Source organism: Herpailurus yagouaroundi, unplaced genomic scaffold (assembly GCF_014898765.1).
Source record: "Herpailurus yagouaroundi ecotype Mexico unplaced genomic scaffold, PumYag 182, whole genome shotgun sequence".
NCBI lineage: Eukaryota > Metazoa > Chordata > Mammalia > Carnivora > Felidae > Herpailurus > Herpailurus yagouaroundi.
Genome location: NW_024412413.1, coordinates 46,318,138 through 46,339,020, shown reverse-complemented (window position 1 = coordinate 46,339,020; position 20,883 = coordinate 46,318,138). Strand labels below are relative to the sequence as shown.

General features: G+C 37.4%; 2 protein-coding genes across 3 annotated transcripts in view; one reads left to right on the top strand and one right to left on the bottom strand.

Annotated features, from left to right (window-relative positions):
* Positions 1-10,928, bottom strand: part of ZFC3H1 (zinc finger C3H1-type containing) — a 53,711-nt gene extending 42,783 nt beyond the window's left edge. For both annotated transcript variants that reach the window (XM_040491418.1, XM_040491419.1), the window contains exons 1-2: positions 10,115-10,928; positions 5,058-5,474 (exon numbers count right to left, since the gene is read on the bottom strand). In XM_040491418.1, coding sequence (XP_040347352.1) covers positions 5,058-5,474; positions 10,115-10,712 — 1,015 coding nt within the window. In that variant the 5' untranslated portion in view covers positions 10,713-10,928. The remainder of the gene's footprint in view (positions 1-5,057; positions 5,475-10,114) is intronic.
* Positions 10,929-10,965: 37 nt separating this feature from the next.
* Positions 10,966-20,883, top strand: THAP2 (THAP domain containing 2). Its single transcript, XM_040491420.1, has 3 exons — positions 10,966-11,659; positions 18,174-18,369; positions 20,044-20,883. The coding sequence occupies exons 1-3, from the start codon at positions 11,589-11,591 to the stop codon at positions 20,431-20,433; spliced, it is 657 nt and encodes a 218-aa protein (XP_040347354.1). The 5' UTR covers positions 10,966-11,588; the 3' UTR covers positions 20,434-20,883.

Below are 20,883 nucleotides of genomic sequence, written 5' to 3'. Positions count from 1 at the left end.
CTGACTGCCTGGAATCATGGTGCTAAACTGAGGAGGAAAAAACACATCCCTGAGTAAGTGTAACCAAAATCAGTCACCACTCAGGTTTATAACCCAATCTATACTACATGGGTGGCCTTGAAAACTTCGAATATAAAGTACTCCCAGAACAAAAGTCTACTCAGGTGCCTGACAGTGGCAAAAACAAGCTCTCCCTTAGAAATCCATCTTTGTCCCAGGTCTCAAAAAATTCCCACCGAAAAAACTGAAAGAAAAATGAACACCTGTAAAAAAAAAAATAAATAAATAAATAAATAAATAAATAAATAAAGGAGGAGTGCCTGGGTGGCTTAGTCGGTTGGGTGTCTGACTTTGGCTCGGATCATGATCTCACAGTTTGTGAGTTCAGGCCCCGCATCGGGCTCTGTGCTGATGGCTTGGAGCCTGGAGCTTGCTTCAGATTCTGTGTCTCTCTCTCTGCTCCTCCCCCACTTGCTCTCTCTCTCTCAAAAATAAATAAACATTAAAAAAAATTTTTTTTTTAAAAGAAAAAAGAAAGAAAAGAAAAAGAAACTAATCACTAAACATTCAAGAAAAGAAGGCACCAAAATATGGGAACCAGAAATGAAACCCATAAAAACCTTAGATACTGGAAATTAGCAAAGGAAAAGAAAAAAACAAAACATCATGGTTTGTGAGTTCAAGTCCCACATTGGGCTCTGTGCTGACAGCTCAGAGCCTGGAGCCTGCCCCACTACGTTCTTTCTCTGCCTCAAAAATAAATAAACTTTAAAAAATTAAAAAAAAAAGAAAGATAAATTTGAAGATTCTCTTCGTCTCCCTCTGCTCCTCTACCCTATCTGCTCACTCTTTCTAATAAAATTAAAAAATAAATTTTTTCTTTAAATTTAAAAAGGAGTGCCTGGGTGGCTCAGTTGGTTGAGCATCTGACTCTCGATTTCACATCAGGTCACGATCCCAGAGTCGCGGGATCGAGCCCTGTATCAGGCTCCTTGCTGAGCATGAAGCCTGCTTAAGTTTCTCGTCCTATCTCTTTCTCAGTCTCTCAGGGCGCCTGGGTGGCTCAGTTGGTTAAGGTCTGACTCTTGATTTCAGCTCAGGTCATGATCTGTTTGGGAGTTTTAGCCCATCAGGCTCTGTGCTGTCAGCCCAGAATCTGCTTGGGATTCTGTCTCCCTCTCTCTCTGCCCCTCCCCCACTTGCTCTCTCTGTCTCTCAAAATAAATAAATGTTTTTTTAAATATATTTTAAAAATCTCTCTCTCTTTCTCTCCCCAACTCGCTCTCTCTCTCTCTAAAATAAAATAAATTTTAAAAATACTATTTAGAAAAAAGAAATAAATTTGAAAAACTAAGCAGAAAAATCTAAAAAGAATGACCAAAGTAATTTGAAAAACAAAATAAAAATGAAATACTAAAATAAAAACTATATTGGGGCACCTGGGTGACGCAGTCGGTTAAGCGTCCGACTTCAGCCAGGTCACGATCTTGCGGTCCGTGAGTTCGAGCCCCGCGTCAGGCTCTGGGCTGATGGCTCAGAGCCTGGAGCTTGTTTCCGATTCTGTGTCTCCCTCTCTCTCTGCCCCTCCCCCGTTCATGCTCTGTCTCTCTCTGTCCCAAAAATAAATAAACGTTGAAAAAAAAATTTAAAAATAAAATAAAATAAAAACTATAACTGAAATTTAAAATTCAATAGGTGAGCTTCAGGCAAATCAGGCACAGCTAAAGAGAGAATCCGTGAACTGAAAGATATATGAGAAGAAACTTCACAGAATGTAGCACAGATTTACAAAGAGATGAAAACTAGGAGTCAGTCAGTTGGGCATCCAACACTTGATTTCAGCTCAGGTCACAATCTCACAGTTCATGAGATTAAGCTCCATGTCAGAGCCTGCTTGGGATTCTCTTTCTGCCTCTCTGTCCATCCCCTGCTCATGCTCTCCCTCTCTATCAAAGTAAAAAACCTTACAAACAAAACAAAACAAAACAAAACAAAACAAAACAAAACAAAAACCAAAGAGACAGAAACTTAAAGGAAATTAGGAGAAATGGAAAATAAAGTGAGATGATTTGATATAACATACAGATATACAGAATTCCACAAAAGAAAGAGAATGGGAAAATATTTAAGCAATAATGACAATTCTTCAGAATCAATGAAAACAAAAAGCACAACAAATGCCAAGCTGGATAAATAAAAAGAAATCTGCAATCAACACATCATAGTTAAACTACAGAACATCAAAGACAAAAATGGGATTTTTAAAGCAAGCAGAGAAAAATAAACTACCTTCAAATTAGAAACTATTAAGACTGATAGTGAACTTTTCAATATCAATAATGGAAGCCAGAAAATATCTTCAATATTTTGAGAATGTAACTAGCCAATATAGAATTTCAAACCTAGACAACTATCTTTAAAAAAGGGCAAACAAAGGGGCGCCTGGGTGGCTTAGTTAAGTGTCTGACTTTTGATTTCGGCTCAGGTCATGATCTCATGGTTCATGAGTTTGAGCCTTGCATCAGGTCCTGCACTGACAGCATGGAGCTTGCTTGGGATTCTCTCTCTCCTTCTCTCTTCCCCTTCCTCTCTTGCTCTCTCTCAAAATAAATAAAGAAAAAAAAAATGTTTGGAAAAAAAAGCCCAAAAAACAAAAGAGGCAAGAAAAAAAAAATCCAAATATCAGTAATCATGAAAAATGTGAATGGAATACATATTCTAGTTAAAGAACAAAGATTGTCAGACTAAATTACAAATGAAATCCAGTTCTATACTATGTACAAGTGACATTTGAGACATGAGGATATGGAAAGACTAAAAGAATGGAAAATGATATACAAGGCATATATACTTACCAAAAGAAAGATGGTGTGGACTGTTACCATAAGTCTTTTAGGCAGAAACATTGCTAGAGATAAAGAAGGCCACTACATAATAATTAGAATAATGAGTCAATTCCTTAGTCTCAGGGTAGTTAAAGCAAAAACTGAAAACCATAAATCCATCATCATAGTGGCTGACTTTAACCTCTCAGTAGTTAATCAAGCAGATCAAAAAATGAAGGAAGATGTGAACATAAAAAAACATATCTAACGATCCATTTATTCCTTTCAAACACACACAGAAGAGTTATAAAAATCAATCACATACAATAAAGCAAATCTCTACAAATAAATGACAGTAAATTCTCATTCTATCTTTCTCTAATATCTCATTCTCTGACAATATGACTGACTTAGAAATCAATAACAAAAAATACAGCTGAAGAACCTCCATGCTTGGAAGTTAAGAAACATACTTCCAAATAGCCTACAGATCAAAGAAAAACAAAACTCGCAAATATTTAGAATAAATGGCAGAAAATTACATATCACAAACAGCTGAAGTAGAAATTTCATAACTCAAAATGATCTTAATAGAAGAGAGGCTGAAAACCCGTAAGTTTAAAAAGCTACGGATTTCTTTCTAAGAAAATTTAAAAACAGGGGTGATACAACTTATAAACGCTGTAATAGAAAAATGAGATTCTTAATAATAATTTTTTATAGAGGCACCTGGGTGGCTCAGTCAGTTTAGCATCTGACTTTGGCTCAGGTCCTGATCTCACCGTTTGTGAGTTCAAGCCCTGCGTCGTGTTCTGTGCTAACAGTTCAGAGCCTGGACCTGCTTCAGATTGTGTCTCCCTCTCTCTCTGCCCCTTCCTGGCTTATGCTCTTTCTCTCTCTCAAAAATAAACATTAAAAAAATGTTTTTAATATTAATAATTTTTTAAAAATGTTACAACTTACAGGAAAAGGACACTTTACTAGAAAAGTATGTTTTACCTAAACTGCCTTAACCAGAAATAGAAAGCATGAACAGTCAACAGTTTAAAACCTTCCCAGAAAAAATTCTACACAGGCCCAGACACTTCTACCAACAAAGCCTACCAAATATCCCAGGAACAATTCTAATCTTAACTTATTCTTGAAAATAGGGGAAACCACTCCCCAGCTCATTTTGAGCATATCATAACCTTATACTAGAATTTGGCATGGGAAAAGAAGGGAAAAAATTAGCCTATAAACCCAGATGAAAAATTCTAACCCAAATATCCCTCAAGTGGGAAATGGATAAACAAACTGTAGCACAGCCATACAATGGCACATTTAGCAATAAGAATGCACTAGTGGTACATACAATAACAAGGATGAATCTGAAATACACTATTAAATGAAAGAATCCAGAATCAAAAGGCAATATATTGAACGATTCCATTTATATGACATTCTGGAAAAGGCAAAACTATAAGGACAGAAAACCCATCAGTAGTTACCTGGTGGGCTGGGGGAAGAAGGAATTGATTGCAAAGGGACATGGGGGAATCTGTGAGAGGTGACAAAACTGTTCTAGATCTTAATTGTGGTAGCTGGCAATGGTTAGCCAACTGCCTGTATTTCTCAAAACTTAAAGAACTATACACTAAAAAGGCTAAATTTTACTGCATATAACTTATACCTTCATAAAAAAGAGAAAAAGAAAAAATTAGCAAATCCAACCCAGAAATGATATATCACAAAATGGAATTATCCCAAGAATACAAAGGTGGTTTAACAGTACAATATAATCCATTACACTAATAAATTAAAGGAGAAAAATACATGTTCTTCTCAATGAAGAAAAAAGATACGATAAACTTCAACATCCATTCATGCTGAAAATGTCAAATAATAGGGGGAAAAAACTTTTTACTCAATAAAGGATATCTCTAAAAAACCTAACATCATGTGAAAAGTAAATATCCAAAGCATTCCTTTAAGGTAGGGAACAAAGGTGTTCACATTATTGCTTATTTTAAAAAATATATTAGAAGTCTTGACCAGCATGTAAGGCCAAAAAAGAAAGATCAGAATGAATCTAAACCTATCATTATTGAATAATGACTGTCTATCTAGAAAGTGCAAGAAGAATTCACAGATGAGGTATCAAAACAATTTCAATGAAACACAGTATCAAAATGACTAGTTACCCCATAAAGAAAGAATCTTAGTAGTAATTGAAATTTTTTATTCCATTACCTTGACTAGGTTCAGTAGTGTCAGATTTCAGGGAAAGCTGTTTTGTTCCATCTTTAACTTTTTTCAACCGGTTCTTATCCCCTGGTAAAGTCAATTTTTGCCTGAGTGGTTTTAATTCAAATGCCTGAAAAGTTTTGACCTGCGTTTTCTCCTCAGGAGCTACTTCTTTACTTGGGTCCTTTGTAATACTGACATTATCAGTGCTTGTTTGGTCCTCAAAGTTCAATGTTTTAGGATCTTCCTGCACATTCTCTTCTTTGCTACTCAAAGCTAGTTTTTCATCCTTATTGATGCACTCTAGTTCCAACTGTATTTGCTTATACTTCAAAAGTAAGTCTTCAAAAGTTTCTTCCCCACAGTTTTCACTTTTAGATGAATAATTCTGTTTTCTTGATGGAGATCTTCCAAAACTTTTGGCTGAACAGCATATTAAGGAAACCAGTTTCCAAAAATTTTCCAGTAAATTTAACAAAAACACATTAAGTTATAAATTAATTACCTCCCTTTTTTATCTGTTTTTTAAAAAAGATGAATTGGTAGTTTCAAATTACTAAAGTCCATTCAACATATGTGCTAATGCCCACTTTCATTATGCGCCCATATTTCAAACTGAATAAGTAACCACATAAAATAATCCACTTACAAAATCACTAAGGTCAGTTGTTACCCACAGTAACTACAGGTATTCCAACCACTTAGAGGTCTACAGCAGCCTTCCTTCTGAGGTTATCAGAAAAAGCCATAATATGCTGGATGTTAAAAATTCCTTTCTGAAAGAGGAGGAGAAACTGGTTTGTCACAGGTGTGGATAATTTACCTTTCATAAATCAGAAGGAAACATTTCTTCTTTCAGTTTCTTCTCAAGTCTCAAATTTTCAAAAAAGAGATAAAAAAAGAACATTGACAGCTAATAGCTAAAACTAGTTTATAAATAGCATTTTCTTAAATACCTAGTACATAACAATCTTAGAGCTCCTCAAATATACTAATATCCAACATATGCACAACTAAGACAATGAAGGCAGTTATACTATAAAAAAAATAATAAAATCTTTCAATAGCATTCAAAATGTATTTTGTAAACTAATTTGTCCCTGAAGATAAGGATAACTACCAAATTTTTTCTTCTTCTCTAACAAGTGATACATAGAACATAACTTTTTCCTTGGAAATGGCTACAAAATTCCAATACTATTCTTATTCAAAATAATTAACATAGGTGAAAATTGCTATCCCTCACTTCTGCCTAGAAATTAACAAGATTTAAAGATAAGTACTTTATGTGATTTTAATACAATATGTCCTTTATAGATCATTTAAACTGGCTAGGATATAACATTACAGTTCCCTAAAGATGGTTCCTCTGTTTAACAATTTACAGGACAATCAGCCTCCAGATATTGTTCAATTTCCCTAATAATGAATAGAAGAATGGGAATCACCACCAAGTATTGTTTTTTCACCAATAATTTTAGAAACTAAACCAGCATTACCACTTACATCTCAACATCTTAACAGTTCTACAGCAAAACTGTTTTAGTAAATCTTTGGACCTCTGATCTAACCTCTGCAGAGCCAAGTTTCTTGAAAGAATACTAGTTTCTCATTATCTTACTCTTCAAACAAAATCTAGATTCTGCTGGCTGAGTTTGTTTATCCACCGTGTTTTCAAACTTTATTTCACCTGACCTCTCTGCAGCTTTGGACACTGCAAACCACTTCTCTCTTGGCTTCCCTAACCCCACTTTCCTCCTGTTTCCCTACCTTCTTTTTTCCTTTAAGTCTTCATGACTCCTTTCTAACTCCGCAATAATGGTGCTCTTCAGTAAGCTCTATTTAAGCCTCTTTCACTTTTCCTTTTGAGCATTCTAACGCACTTCCATACATTTACACAATACAAGGGAGAAGTCTTGCCTCATGATAGATATTTGGGGTTTTATCTCCCACAAGCCACCTCCCACTCTGTTGCACTAATAATCTTTCTAGAACACAAATCTGATCAGATCTCTCCCCTTGTTTAAATCTCATTAAGAACAGAGTCCAAAATCCTTACAATGGCATATAATGCCTCATGATTTGACCTGTACTTCCTTTCCAATCTTACAATTTCCCCGTTAATCACAATCATGCACAGCTTTGTATTTAGATTTTTCGGTTCTTCAAACTGACCCCAATTCAAAATTGAAATGTCACCTCCTATGTGAAGCTAGAGCATTATTTGCCCCCCTAACCCACATTACTCTTTGTACATGAATTCACTAATTAGCTGCATTTACATCTCACTTTTCAGTAGAGCCATCTAAAGGCACAACCACAGTGATTAAAAAAAATAAAACTGAAGACCTTGGAAAGATTTGTAGAGGAAAAAGATTCAATACACTGACAAAAAAAATAAAAGAAAAATGAGGAAAAGTAATTCAGTTACAACTGTAAGTAATCTCCATCAAGGCTAAATGAAATCTATTTCTAATATATGACAACTAGGATGAAACCAACATTTAAAAGATTTAATTTTAAGCTAGTTAAAATGCAATTTCTACCTCAGATCTGGTTTAAAAAAAGAACTGCTATTCAACCTTTACAACTGCAGGTGAAAATGAAATGACTTTTACTGATGAGAGACACTGGCCTAATTATGTTAGCTCTCATCAGATTAGAAAGTGTAAAACAGTAGTCATCCAAAGGAAACATGCTAAGACTGACTGAGCATCTGTCTATCACTAAGAAAAATTTTAAATGAATGAGAATGAAAATAAGTGCCACAACAGAATCTGGTTCATTCTACCTTTTTAAAGCTGCAATCAGCATACCTTAATCATTACAGAAAAAGAGTTAAAAAACAAAACAAAACAAAAAAAGCAAAAAACTTGTACTCATGTTACTTTACTTCCACATTAATTACACAAATGAACCACAGTATAACCCTTCTTCTTTTTTTTTTTTTTTTGTAAATTCTACCCCCAACATGGGGCTCAAACCTATGACGCCAACATCAAGAGTCACATGCTCTAATGACTGAGCCAGCCAGGTTTCCCATAACCTTTATTCTTTCTTAATGTAATATCTGCAAAATTAAAATGTCATTATTATAATTGCACAGTGAAATATAGGAATAAACCTAAGTAAAATCTTGGTATTAGAAATTTGAATTAATAAATATTTGTATGACAAATTTTGTTTGCTCACATCATATAAAAGTAGTTGGAAACTATGTTTTCCTTCACAAATTCTTACAAAGACTATCAACCCTAGGGTGGATTAATGATACTTCATGAGGAAAACAATGAGCAGAGGATCAAAATAAGCATCCTTTTCTTAAGAGCAGCATCTGTGAAAAGAAAAACAGCAAGACAGCTCATTTCTGGTAAGTTACTACAGAAATCAGATTGGATATATTCTTGTGCTTTTTCACATCATATGCCTGTTTACTAATAAAAACATAAGCTTAGCAATGAATAAAGGTACATGTGACAGAGGCCAAATTGGCATTGAATGAATGGACAAAAAAAAGCAAAGGCAGGAGCTGGGCAAACCCCCTTCCTCACCACCTTCTCTAATACAATTAGATGAAGAAAAAACTCTGCTCCCACAGTACTTTTTACATACCTTAATACGAACTGCTTTACATTAAACTATAATTATTTACTCACGTTTGTCTCTCCAACACAAATTCCAAACTTCCTCTCTTGTATTCTTAAAAAAATATACGTATATGTACTTAAACATCCTGTTTTTTAGATTCAGAATCGACAACAAATCTTTCATTAAAAAAATATCTTAGGCAGAGTTCTTTTCTTCTTCTTCTTCTTTTTTTATTTTTTTTTTTGAAAGAACATCCTCTTTTTAAAAGTTAAATATCTACATGATTTTCTTTGAAATGAGCCTGGGATGCTCCTAACCCAACTTCTGGTGGCAAAATTAAGTTTTTTCTGGGCACTAGCATCAGAAGTTGCTACTTCTTACCTAAACTTACATTTCTTGTCCCCTTTATATCCTAAAATCTGGAGAAAACTATCTGGTCCTAAATATTCTATAAAAATAATGTTGCGTGTCTTCCAAACAAATGTCATTGCGCGTAAGTTCCAAATATAATTAATGTTATAAAATCATTACACTATAGAAATTACAACCAGTAATAACTATACTTAGTAAACTATTTTAATGCAGTTATCATGAAATAAGACCTAGTTCTACAAACTCATAAACTAGCAAACCTTCAGATGACTAATTCTCCAGTATAAACCTTAAGGAAATTTAAACTGTTAAAGATTATGGGCTTAGAGATGACAAAAACCAGGTATTTTGCTATTTCCCTTCTCAACCTCCCCATAATCTCCACCCTCCCATTTACTCCATGGCTTCCAATATATTAAAATTAAAATGCTGTTTATCTTCCTCTAACCTACATTTGTCAGCACTGAGTTACAAAATGTCCAAAAAGTGAACATAGAGAAGGCGGTAAAGTTTTACTAAAAGTTTACGAATTTGAAACCTCTGAATTAACAGACTTGGTAAAGCTACGGGTCTTTTCCCTGTCCCCCACTTTAAAAGGCAGCAATGTGTAAGAATCAATCAAGAGTGGTAAAGCAGAATCACAAATAAAAACTGTAGAATTACGCAGAATAGAACTTTACAATTTTCAATGCCAAAGTTCAATATGGTATAATCAACACTATTCCCCAAACTGACTCTTTTTTTTCCCCTCTAACAATCTAAATCAACCTCACATACAAACAAATGCTAATGAAACCTAGGCTTCTGATGTACTATTACAAATGTGATTTTAGACTTTCTTGTATTTCACTAACTTGGTGCCAACCCATACACGTTTACATTACAAAGCAATAATACACCCAGTAAACCAATCTTAAGAAACAAGACTCTATAGTGTGACACATGGGGATCACCAAAGAGAAACTTACTTTTAGTATATTGACACTGACAAATAAGCGGTTCTGATGGTTCAGAAAAGTTACTCATCTCATAGACCTAATAATGACGCTAAAGGGAACTTTGTTAAGTGACACACCCAGGGCGGACCGCCACGTTAAGGATACAACTCTTCCGAGGTGGAGAGGGCTCTCGCCAGCCCTGACTGCTGCTGAATCCGGATCCTGCTCCTCCTCCCAGAGGAGGTCTGCCCCCCGACTTGCCTCCTCGCTCACCCCCTCCTCGCCCCCGACTCCAGCGACTTCCACCCCGGTACGGCCTGCCTCGAAAGCGGAAACGGTCCAAGGCGATGTGGCTCCGTTCCCAAAAGGACGGTCGGGGGCTGCTTTCGGACAGCGAGCTCGAAGGCATCCGCACGGAGGGCGGGTGAGACCGGAACGGCTCTTTGGGTCGGTAGCTGCTGTGTCCCCTGAGGTGGCCCCGCTCCGACGCGTGCCGCGAGCGTGAGAAATTCCTCAACTGCTGCTGAGAAGAGGACGACGACGAGGAGGAGCCACCGCCTCCGCCAGATCCACCGCCCCGGGCCGGGTGAGGAGGCCTTCGCCGTGGATACGGTAACAGCCCGCCGCCACTGCTGCTGCTGCTGCTCCGGCTCCGTATCTGGCTGTTGTTATCGTCGTCGCTGATTTCCCCATCTTCTAGCTCCCCTTCTTCCTTGGGCGAGAGGCCACTGGAGGCCGGGGCCGGAATATCTGCGGTCGCCATCCCGGGAGCAGCGCCTTCCACACAACCTTAGCCCTCCGTCCGGGGATCCGCCCGACAATTGCCTTCCTCCTCGGTTCCCTTTTTTTCTAACGGACCCGGTCGGTGCGGCCTTACCCTACTCGGACACCTAGCGGGCTTTGCTCCCCAACTTCCCCGCACCCCAGCTCTTTCTCGCCGGACCGTCGCAATTCAGTTCCCTTCCCTAGCGCCCCCTTGCTCCTCCGCGCTCGGGGCTCTTCCGCCTCGCGAGAAAGGGGCTCTGGAAGTGGCTCGCCCGTGACGTCGCTTCCTGCGGCACGCAGGAAACAAGGCTTCCAGTTCACGCGGTAATAAGCCGGACAACGCGATTCTCAGTGGGACTTGTAGTCTTTCTTCTCTCTCCCTTCGGGTTTGTCCTTCCAACCCATACCTCACACCCACCGCGGGCTCGGGATTGGGATATCTGGGTGCGTGGCGGGGTGGGCGGGCCTGTTCTTAATCTTGGCCGCAAGAGTTTCATAGTGATGGGGGGAGGGCAAGAGACACCTTTCTAACTGCTCTGAGGTCGGCTGCCAAAGAGACGCAGTAGTCCCACGGCCTTTTGGGGGCCGGGAGGGGGTGGCTTTTGTCCGCCATGTTGGTGAAGGTAGACGAAGGAGATCGGAGGTCCAGGACTGTCTGCTCTGCTGGCTGAAGTCCGCCATATTAATAAAGAGACAGAAGGTTGACACCACCACCCCCCCAAATACACACAACCCGTCTTTCCCACCCCGTTCCCACGACTCCTGTCGGTGGGCCCTTCCCCTGCCTCGCTTGCCTAGCCTTTGCGCGAAGGAAGCGTAGCAGCCAGCGCCTCAGAACAGGCTTAAGACAGCGCCGAATGAGGGGGAAAGGGAAATGCCGACCAATTGCGCCGCGGCGGGCTGTGCCACTACCTACAACAAGCACATTAACATCAGCTTCCACAGGTAACCTGGGCAGGGAGTGGGGGTGCCGGAAACGGGAGCTCCTAGATTGGGTGTCGCTTGTGTGGAAGGAACAAGAGGATTCTACTAATTCTGAAGACTTCACTACCTAGCTGGTAGCAGGGGAGCATCATTTCTGTCCGCCCTTTGTGTGTTTCTCAAATATGCCCAATTTTTCTGTCACTTCAGGGAAGGTTTACTCACTTTGTACAAGAAATCCAAGTTCTGTGTGGTGGCTACCCCTTAGAGAGAAAGTGAGAGGAGAATATCTTAATTTTCTATTCTTTCATGTATTAGACTGGGCCTTGACATGAATGATGCCTTAAAAGGAAGCGAAACCTTCCTGTTCAAGTCCGCAGTCACCTTAAAAGCCTGCTGTGTGCTTTCATCAAAGTTAGGAAATTGTCACGAGCTGAATTGGCATGGGAAGCATTTCGATTTCGGTCCCATAACAGTTAACTGCGGAGGAGTTGAGTCATCATTGATAGCTAAAGAATTAAGCGATGTTAATGAAAGTGCAAAAGATAAGCTTTCTATTCTTAACGGAACAGTAATAAAAAGAACTTACGTTTTGCTTTTCCTCCGATTGCTGGAAGAGCGATCAAAATTATTTAGTTCTGTCACATCAGAACTCTTGAAAACGTTTTGGACACTGCATGAGATATAATAGGTACTCTGTAAATGTTTACCTTTGTAATATGCAAGTGCCTGCCATGTGCCTGAAGAAGCATTAAAAGAAAGTTAAGTGCAAATAGTTCTGATTTTATATATCTCACAACTTAATACGATCTTAGAATGTGGAAAACTATATCCTTGACCCTTTCCCTACCTAATTATGACTAAATGCCCCTCTTATTAAAAACTGCTGCTTTAAAAAGTCCTTGTGATGTTTCTGGTTTTCAGCTATTTGATGAAAACGTAGCATTTCATTCATTCATTCATTCATTCATTCATCAAATGTGTACAGAGTTCTCATTTGCCTGACATAGTGCTAGGGATCTAGAAAATTCTTACACCTTGAATTTAGCCTGTAGTGAGAAAGAAAGACATAATTATGGGTCAGTGCCACAGTAGAGATACTCGGGGATACCTAACTAAGCCTTAGTAAGTCAAAGAACACTTCTCAGAGGATGTGAAATTTCAGATAGTACCAAAATATGTCAGAGATTTAGTCCTGTGTGCTACGTCACAGATTTCTCATTTACCCAGTAAGTGTTTGAGAAGACGTGAAGGTTTTTAAAAGAAAGACATGATTAGATTTGCATATTAAATAGCCATCTGGCTGCAGTGTGGAGAATTATTTGACACTTAAAGTGCTGGTCAAATGGGGCGCCTGGGTGGCGCAGTCGGTTAGGCGTCCGACTTCAGCCAGGTCACGATCTCGCGGTCCGGGAGTTCGAGCCCCGCGTCAGGCTCTGGGCTGATGGCTCAGAGCCTGGAGCCTGTTTCAGATTCTGTGTCTCCCTCTCTCTCTGCCCCTCCCCCGTTCATGCTCTGTCTCTCTCTGTTCCAAAAATAAATAAACGTTGAAAAAAAAATTTTTTTTAAAAAAATAAAAAATAAAAAAAAAAAATAAAGTGCTGGTCAAGCATCATCAAGAGATGAATTTGATGAGAAAGGAGCTTATTACACAATGTTAATTTACCTACTATTTCTTTCACAGAGAAATTCTGCTATAATGTCAACTGAGCTAAGCAATATACTTCATTGCTGGCACAACCAGCAGTAAATTAGAAGAGGTGAGAGTTATAGAGAAAAAAACAGAAACTTGCAGTAAAACAAGAGAGAGTCCACCAGTAGCCTAGACTAGAGTGGTACTGACAGAGATGGAAAGAAGTGGACAGATTTAAGAAATATTCGAGTTAGGGGTGCCTGGGTGGCTCACTCGGTTAAGCGTCTGACTTCGACTCAGGTCATTATCTCACAGTTTGTGGGTTCGTGCCCTGTATCGGGCTCTGTGCTGACAGCTCAGAGCCTGGAGCCTGCTTCAGATTCTGTGTCCCCCTCTCTCTGCCCCACCCCTGCTTATGCTCTGTCTCTCAAAAATGAATAAACATTAAAAAAATAACATCAAAAAAAATTTTTTTAATTTTTTAGTAGAAACTACCGTGTTTGGTAATTTGATGTGGAAGATGAGGGAAAGAGGAGTCAAGCAAGGCACCAATAATATTGAATGTTTAAGAGATACACAGTGATACAGTAACATGCATACTTGACCATTTTTCTTCCTATGAAATTAGCATTTTCATGTGTAACCTCAGAAATTTAGATCTTAATATTATAATAAATTACATTCCTATTTCACAAATACAATGTCTGACTAACTTCTAGGATGTTGGTAGACATCTTTATCCCCATGTACAACTTATGTTGCCTCAACTTACTGTCTCCATTTTTATCTCTTAGCCCACTGCAGTCTAAGTCTCCCCAATAATCTTCTGAACTTCTCTTGCTGAGTTGTCATTTTTGTGTTTCTTTTTTATGGCATGTGATCATTTCTTCCATGAAATACTCTCTACTTTTGAATTATTTGACACTAATTTTGTGATTTTTGTCTTTGATCTGTTTTCTCTGCCAGCCCCTTTCTCTGCACCCTGACCTAGGTCTTACCACTATTCTCAAAATGATTTCAACTGTTCTGTGGTCTCAGTTAACACTTAATCCATGATGCCTCCCAAATCAATATCTCCAGTCCAATCTTTCTAATGAGTTCCAGACCCCATAGGACAAGTGTCTCAGTATTTGCCTGGTCTTTCTTCAGTTCCTTGGGTTCAACATATCAAAACTGTACTAATGAGCTTGCTCTTCCCCCAAACCTACACCACTTCCCTTAACCCCTTTCTCAGTAAATGAAAACACTATCCACCCAGAAGGTGGTAGGTCATCCTCCCTTGACTTCTCACCATTCCCTCTTGATTGGATTATTACAACAGCCTTTTAACTGGTTCACTGCTTCTATTCATACACTCCTAACCTCTCTCTATAATCGTGGCTGTGTTGCTAAAGGTTTAACAACAGGACCTCCAGGGAAAGAGGATAGCCCTGATTGATAGTATTTGCCCAATTTCCATGATATAAATACTCCTACCATGACTAGTTTCAAGTTACCAATATGATATGACTGATCATAGAGTTGGGAATAAATGTGCAGTACCACACTGTTCTATAGCAATTATACCACACAGATATAACAGACATAAATAACTTCAAGAATATAGATACAGTAATTAAGAAATGATGGGTTTCAGTATTTATTACCTTTGTTCTTAATTTAATTGCAAATATACCTAATTTTTAATGACTGTGTTCAACAGCTAGTTAAGACATGTTAATAATCAGCTCTCTAAAGTAGGCCTTTAAAAAATAAAAATAAAAAAATAATAAATTAGGCCTTTAAAAGGCTTACCAGTGCCATTTTGGATAGAGTTCAAAATTACTCTTTAACCTTTCAGAAAGCCCTCCAACATCATTTCATGTCATAACACTCTTCGCTGTCCCCAAGCTAAAATTCTTCACCATTCCCACCCTAAATTCCCTGGTTAATTCCTAACTCAAAGTGTCCTGACTAGATTAGCTTTTACCCTTTTATGACACATGACACCTGTAATTATTTTTGTATTCATAAATAGCCCCTATTTAGTATTTAATGTATACAATGCACTGGGCTAAGCACTTACTCATATTATCTAATTTATTCCCTAGAAATGTACTAAGTACCATTATTACTCCAATTATAGATGATAAAACTGAGACCTAAAAAGGTTAAATAACTTGCCTAAAGTCACCCAGCTATTACATTGAAGCACCAGGATTGGCACCTTGATTTGACTCCAGAGACTATACTCTCAGCCACTCTTATTGCATCAAGTCATTTGATTATGTACCCTCCCCATTACTATATACATAAAAACTAATCCCATTAGTTTGCTCATTCATTGGTTCATTGAGAAAGTTCATTGAGTGCTTGCTTAACAGGATAAAGTAGTGAAAAACAGCTCCTAACCAGGAGAAACTTATGATCTAGGAGTGGAAATAGAAAAGTAAACAATTAGAATACAATGATATTTTGTATGATACAGGAACACCTTATTCATTCCATGAACAATTTCCTTAGGAAGATGGGATTCCTAAATTGAATCTTACGGAAGGAAAATTGACTCGTTAAGGTTCAATTATGCTTTGGTTTCATAATTAGGGAGCTAGTTTTAAAAAGAGCAAAGGGTATCTGGCTGGCTCAGTTGGTAGAGCATGCGACACTTGATCTCAGGGTCTTGAGTTCAAGCCCCACATTGAGTGTGGAGCCTATTTAAAAAAAAAAAAAAAAAAAAGCTTTCTACAAAGAGCTAAAGAAATTAAAAGGTTGAAAAATAATTTTGAAAGATAGTCTTCATATATCTGAAGAGTCTTAAAGCAATGATAATACAATGACAGTACTTAATTTGTTCTGTATCTTTATTGAGGCCCAAACAAGAAATGTGCTTGTAAACTAAAGCTTGACTTTTAGCTTAGGCCCCAGGAAACATTTCCAAACCACTGAATATTGGAACACAGTAGATAAATTCTCCATCAGAGGTTTCTAATGAAATAGAAAAAACTTACATACATGAAAGCGAACTGTAGAGTGACATACAAATGTTATCTTCAGATTAGGGTATTTCTGGGTGGGGGGATAGGAGATGGAAGGGTACTTACAGTAAATCGGAGTTTTCTTCTGTGCCCCTTAGTGCTGGCAATTTGAGCAAACCTAAATATCTAATCTAGCAAAAGCTATTGTTACCTAATCAAGCTTCACTTGGGAGCTTCTAACATGTGATTTTTTTTTTTTAATGTTTTTATTTATTTTTGAGACAGAGAGAGACAGAGCATGAGCGGGGAAGGGGCAGAGAGAGAGGGAGACACAGAATCTGAAGCAGGCTCCAGGCTATGAGCTGTCAGCACAGAGCCCAACACGGGGCTCAAACTCACAGACTGTGAAATGGTGACCTGAGCTGAAGTCGGACGCTTAACCGACTGAGCCACCCAGGCGCCCCTAACATGTGATCTTTTAACGTGATTTTAATGGTTCTTTTTAAACACTAGTCAGTTCATTATTAATACTTAAAGGATTAATCAAACTAAAGAAGAGCTCAATTCAAACTTATGTGAATGTTGATTCTTATGTTTTCAAGTCAGTCAGTACAATGGCCACTAGAATTTTGGGGCAGTCCCCTACAATTTTCTCTTCCTACCAGGTATACACTGGTACATATCAGTATATTTTATATTTAAAATAAATATGAAAGGGAAAACATTCCTGCTGGGGTTGACAGCAGCATTTTACTTTTTGGAATAATTATGCTTTCTACTACAGAGCTTAAGAGTTCTTTTTTTTTTTTTTTTTTTAATATGTGTAGTTAGGGGCACCTGGGTAGCTTAGTCAGTTAAGCGTCCAACTCCTGATTTCAGCTCAGGTCATGATCTCACAGTTTTGTGAGTTTGAGCCCTGCATAGGGCTCTGCACTGACAGCACAGAGCCTACTTGGAATTCTCTTTCTCCCTCTGCCCCTCCCCCCAAATTAATAAATAAGCTTAAAAATATATGTGTGTAGTTTAACTACGTGGAAGTAATATAGTAAATTTTAACTTATGTATTCTGTTTCATAACAATTAAGCAAATATTTATTGGGCCCCTAGTGTTTGCAAGGCTCTGTGCTAAGTGTCAAAGATAAATAGATGATATAATGATCCCTGTTCTCAAGAAACTTATAACCTACTTTTAGTTCACTGGAAATTTATTAAAATGGAAAAATTCCTAAACAATGTGTTAAGTGTCACAATGAACAAACACAGAGGAAGGAATACCAGAATCTGTCTAGGCTTTCCTTGATAAAATTTAATCTGCAGATATTTTGTCTTGACCGTGTGCATCAGCAGCACATCACAGCATTGTGAATTACTCCTGCTTAAAATGGTTCTATATAACCTCGATCTAAATCAATATAGTCTTGTATTTTTACTGCCCATGTTAAGGACTGTGGGGGGGGGGGGGGAGGAAGAAAGGTCTCTTAAAAATCCTGAAAAATCTTGGGGCGCCTGGGTGGCGCAGTCGGTTAAGCGTCCGGCTTCAGCCAGGTCACGATCTCGCGGTCCGTGAGTTCGAGCCCCGCGTCAGGCTCTGGGCTGATGGCTCAGAGCCTGGAGCCTGTTTCCGATACTATGTCTCCCTCTCTCTGCCCCTCCCCTGTTCATGCTCTGTCTCTCTCTGTCCCAAAAATAAATAAACGTTGAAAAAAAAAATTTAAAAAAAAAATCCTGAAAAATCAATATAAAACCACTCAAGTCAGTTTTTGAGTAATTTTTTTGCCAACTTATAAAAATTAGCATGAATTGGTTTCTGTTTCAGTGTCTGGATATTAAAATGTTTTATGTAAATGGAAGACACTTTAAATCAGCACCTTTTAAAATTTCTTTTAACCATTTAGGTGCAACCAGAAGTGTAATAGTTGGAATTTGAGTTGCCCTTTTTTTTTTTTTAAAGGTTTCCTTTGGATCCTAAAAGAAGAAAAGAATGGGTTCGCCTACTTAGGCGCAAAAATTTTGTGCCAGGAAAACACACTTTTCTTTGTTCAAAGCACTTTGAAGCCTCCTGTTTTGACTTAACAGGACAAACTCGACGACTTAAAATGGATGCTGTTCCAACCATTTTTGATTTTTGTAACCATTTAAAGTCTATGGTAGGTAACATTACTTTTCTTTTACCCATTTTTACCATTTTTAGTACCCACTCTTTTTTGCTTATAAAGTGGGACCATTCAGAATACATGGAAATTCATATATAATGATCTGCCTCAGGAAAGTTGCAAAACTTCCTCTTTTGCAGTAAAGGTGCAGGCTAGAGACCAGGTCTCCCTAACTCCAATATTTTTTCCCCATTCCAAACTGTTTTTACTATATTGGGATTTTACATTATTTCCAGTTATTATCAATAATTGAACCAATGATAAAACTGAGAAATCATGAGTAATGAAACCTCCAGCATCATTCTGCTCTGATTTTAAGGTAACATTTAAAATGTGTACAAAGAACTTTAAGAATAGCACACCCAAAGAATACAAGAGTTACACTAAAGAATATAAGTTCAGAGGAAAGCATAACAAAGATTCATAGAGCTCAGGCATTTAAGCTGGCTTGAGCTTGGAGTTTGGAACTTAAGAGAGGGTTCTTGACCTTGCACAGAACAATTACGATAACATGATGAGAACAAAAGCCAATGGGTTGAGGGTAAGTAGAAAATAATCAAATGTTAGCAAGTGATATGTAAAAGGAAAGAGAATTAAGGCACATGATGAATGTATTAGAACAACGTTTTATATAGCTAGGCAAAATCTGATCAGAGAGGAAAATTTATTTGTCCACAAATGAATCCCTATATGTTTTAATGTTTGTTCAGTCAATAAAAAACACAAAGTTATGAGGTTATGACATACCCTCGGAACTGGAAGTGGTTTAGTATTGTGAGTATAAATCAAGACGATGAATGGCAGGAGTGAGATCCTAAATAGTAAGTTTGCCTTGTTTTTTCTTTATGTAATTAGGCAAAGAGGAATTTAGCCAGTTACAGAAACATCAAATCTGTTAGAAAAATTATTCTGGTGGCAGAATATGAATTAAGATCAGAATAAGGCAGGCATCAATAAAGAAGTTTCTAATATCCTCAAGCCAGATGTGATGTATGGGCCTGATGTGGACAGTAGCATTAAGAGTGATGGAGAGGGAAAGATTCATGATAGAGATATTTAGGAGGTAGAAATAATGGGACTTGATGAACAATCAAATGAAAGACATAAAGGGAAAAAAGGTCCTCAGGGTCCTTGGGTTTGGGTAAAAAGTTCCTAGCCAGATTTTAAATCCTTGAATGGAAGATGTAACTGAACAATTAATAAGTAAATCTATTCAGGAGCTTGATACTTGGAAATAATTTAAAATATTACCAAATTGAAAGAATAGGATGTACCTAAAAAAGAGTTTAAATCACTATCACAGATAAAACAAATGTTTAAATACATTACATTGGCCTTAGTGAGAAAATTGCAAAAGACTTTTAGAGTCTCCATAGAATCATACTCAATAACTTGAAATAACTTGGAAGTCCATTGTCTATTTTCTAATAATATTCACATCTGTCTGAAGAGAAAACACAAAAAGAAATAAGTAAATGGGGTTAATTCAACAAGTTGAGAAACTTGAATCCATGATTATACGAGATGGGCTGTTGATGTTGCCTATCAAACTTTTAAAATCAGTTTTTAAAAGAGAGGTTTAATTACGTGTATACAAAACAGGATAAAATTCACTTATTTGTGATATTCCATCGTTTATGTTCAACCCTTTGATTTTATTTGGCTTAGAAACTCAAGTCAAGGAATCTTTTGAAGAAAAACAACACTTGTACTCCAACAGGACCATCTAATTTAAAATCAAACATTAGTAGTCAGCAAGTACTACTTGAACACAGTTATGCTTTTAGGAATCCTATGGAGGCCAAAAAGAGGATAATAAAACTGGAAAAAGAAATAGCAAGCTTAAGAAAGAAAATGAAAACTTGCTTACAAAAAGAACGCAGAGCAACACGGAGATGGATCAAAGCCACGTGCTTGGTGAAGAATCTGGAAGCAAATAACATATTACCTAAGGGTACATCAGAACACATTTTACCAACTGCCTTAAGCAGTCTTCCTTTGGAAGATTTCAAGATTCTTGAACAAGAGCAACAAGATAAAACATTATCAATTCTCTAAAACAGGCTAAGAATACCTTCATTTAAGATTAGCCTACATAAAACTTGATGCCCATCCTTCATTCTCTTCAAAGGTAAAGATATTTAAGGAAATTATGCCAAAATTGGGTATTTAATAAAGTTTTACTTGAACTAACATTATTACTGTATAATTCCTGAAGATTTGATTACAAAAAAAATGGAAGCTTTTTATGAAAATTTTATTTGAAAAAGAATGAAAGTGCCTTACATGAGAATTATGTACTTAAAAATTTTGCTAGGGAATTGTATGTTTGCAAGATGTTTTGTGTTTTTGTCTTTTAAGGCTACTTTTAAAGAACTATCTATGACAATGTGTTTAATTTATATTAGAAAAACAGGGTTTTTTTTCCTGTAACAATGTTAGGATATTACATTCTAAATAGGATGCTAAGTGGGAGTTAACCAACATTAAATATGACTTTAAAACTGC